The 2,434-nt window shown below is 37.6% G+C and overlaps 1 protein-coding gene across 1 annotated transcript; it reads left to right on the top strand.

Moving 5' to 3' along the window:
* Positions 1-414: 414 nt before the first annotated feature.
* Positions 415-706, top strand: LOC107047675 (ribonuclease H-like; the record flags this gene model as incomplete). The annotated part of the gene is made up of 1 exon (XM_015270472.1): positions 415-706. A coding segment is annotated over exon 1 (292 nt), but the record flags the coding sequence as incomplete, so codon positions are not given.
* Between the last annotated feature and the right edge of the window lie 1,728 nt (positions 707-2,434).

Raw genomic sequence — 2,434 nt, 5'->3', positions numbered from 1 at the left:
AATGAATAATAAGTATCATAACAAAAAAGTGATTTTCACCGACGGATCCAAGAAAGATGGACGCACAGGGGCTCACGTATGAAAAAATCGTATAGAAAGTTTCTATACGATTTGCGTATAGAATTTCTATAGGTTTTTCGTATATGATATTCGGATATTTCTATACAAAAATTCCCTAGACGGATTATTTCTATACCAATTCGTGTAGAAATTCGTATAGAAATGAACCGTATAGGAAATTTTCGTATAAAAATATCCGAATATCATATACGAAAAACCTATAGAAATGCTATACACAGTCCGTATAGAAAGATTCTATACGATTTTTTCCTACGTGCTGCTGTATGGTGTCCAGATTTAGACCTTGTTAAAAAAATCAGACTACATGGGAAAAACTCCATATATTATGCAGAGATGTCTGCAATTATAGAGGCTTTGTTATTCATATTGGAAGCTAATATCACCGACGCAGTAATAGTATCAGATTCTAAGTCCTCCATTATTGCTCTTCATGGAGGGGTTAGTAAAAAATACGATAAACTAATATATGATGTAAAACAACTACTGAAAGAATTGGAGAACGAACATATTGACGTTGAATTCCTCTGGGTTCCTTCGCACAATGGTATTGAGGGGAATGAGAAGGTAGATCATTTAGCTAGAGAGGCTCTCCTCGAACCGATGGAAGAGGAGTTAACGTATCAGTGTACGGAATTAGATGAACAATTCAAAAAAGAACTGTTTGACTCCGCTTTCGAGTTCATAAAATTACGCAGTGCAGAAAAAGGGAAAGACTATTTTAAGTTCCAATCAGAGATGAAAAAACAAAACTGGTTCAAAAACACGAACTTAACTAGAATGCAAATTTCAATAATTAATCGTATTCGTAGTGGTCACACCTTAGTTAAAAAACATCTATATAATAAAAATATAATTGATAGTTCGTTATGTGAATGTGGAGAGAGGGATATGGATATTAATCACGTGGTGTGGAATTGTAATAGAGTCTCGATGACAGATCGAGTAAAATTCTTTTCAACTATTACAAAACAAGATGTGCAAGTAGATAGTGATGTTCAAGGAATTTTTTTAAACAAACCCCTTAGTGTTGTTATGAGTTTTGTTAAATTTCTGCAGTCTCAAGAACATTAATATTTAAAAAACTGAGTTTGAATTTCAAGCGGGAGGCAGAAACCGACACCTACAACCGAGTTGTGAACTTCCGAGTATAAGAATATGGTACATACTCCTACCACCAGGGAGTCTAACCTTAAGGAGAAAAGAAGAACCCCTCCCGCAGTTGAAACCCGGCGAATTTTATCTCAGAAATAATCTTTCGTATTGAACACAAATGAATATGACTATTAAAAATTAAAAGACCATTTATACAGAATTCTACGTGTTAATTTATCGATTAATGGTCCTTATTCCTGATTTATTGGAATCCATTTAAGATCTAAAAACTTGAAATCGTCTTTCAACTCAGATTTCTCAAATTTTAAGGATACCTTTCTCCTTTTTACGATAGGATTAACATGTTTGAACGTTGCATTTCCTTATGACCCTATATTAACTTAACGTCAAACTTCATGAAGATTACAAGGCAATGGTCAAATTTCACGAGGGTCACACGTGGATGATTAAATTTCACGAAGGTTGAATGTTACAAGGGTCAAATATCATAAGGATCACGAAGGTCACAAGGAGAAGGTCAAATTTCACGAGGGTTAAGCTTCACGAGGGTCACAAAGAGATGATCAAATTTCACGAGGGTCACAAGGGAATGATTAAATTTCACAAATGTTGAATGTTACAATGGTCAAACTTCGCGAGGGTCACTAAGGAATGGTCAAACTTCCAGAAGGTCAAACATCACGAGGGTGACAAGTGGATAGTCAATTTTCACGAGGGTCAAACTTTACGAGGGTCACAAGGAGATGATCAAATGTCCAGAGCATCAGACATCACAAAAGTCACAAGGGAATGATTAAATTGCCAAAAGGTTGAATATTGCAATGGTCAAACTTCACGAGGGTTAAACATCTCGCGGGTCACAAGCGGAAAGTCAAATTTGATGAGGTCACGAGGGTCACAAAGAGATGGCCAAATTTCACCGGGTTCAAACATAGCTTTATTTCAAATACTTATTCCTTCCCAATGTCCATTGAAGCAAGTGGAATGAAAAGTCGTGCCGTTGTCGATCGAATTCAAACGATTTAAACAGAGCGCCAGGCGTTCGGCGCCATAAAGGCTGCGCAGTGGTACTCGAGCGAGGAGTGGGGGACCTGCAGGCCTCGCGTCTGGCATCACCGGCATCACTGTCACTAGTTGGCGACAAGACCTCTGAAATATCTGGCAACCCTGTTTGCCACCTGATTTTGTCGCGTGTTGTGTGTGGATTTTCAAGTCTAGTAAATTCCAGAGGGCTCGTGGG

Source organism: Diachasma alloeum, unplaced genomic scaffold (assembly GCF_001412515.2).
Source record: "Diachasma alloeum isolate Michigan unplaced genomic scaffold, Dall2.0 Dall_scaffold_77150, whole genome shotgun sequence".
Taxonomy (NCBI): Eukaryota; Metazoa; Arthropoda; class Insecta; order Hymenoptera; family Braconidae; genus Diachasma; species Diachasma alloeum.
The sequence above is the reverse complement of the archived record's forward strand: the minus strand, read 5'-3'. Positions and strand labels throughout refer to the sequence as shown.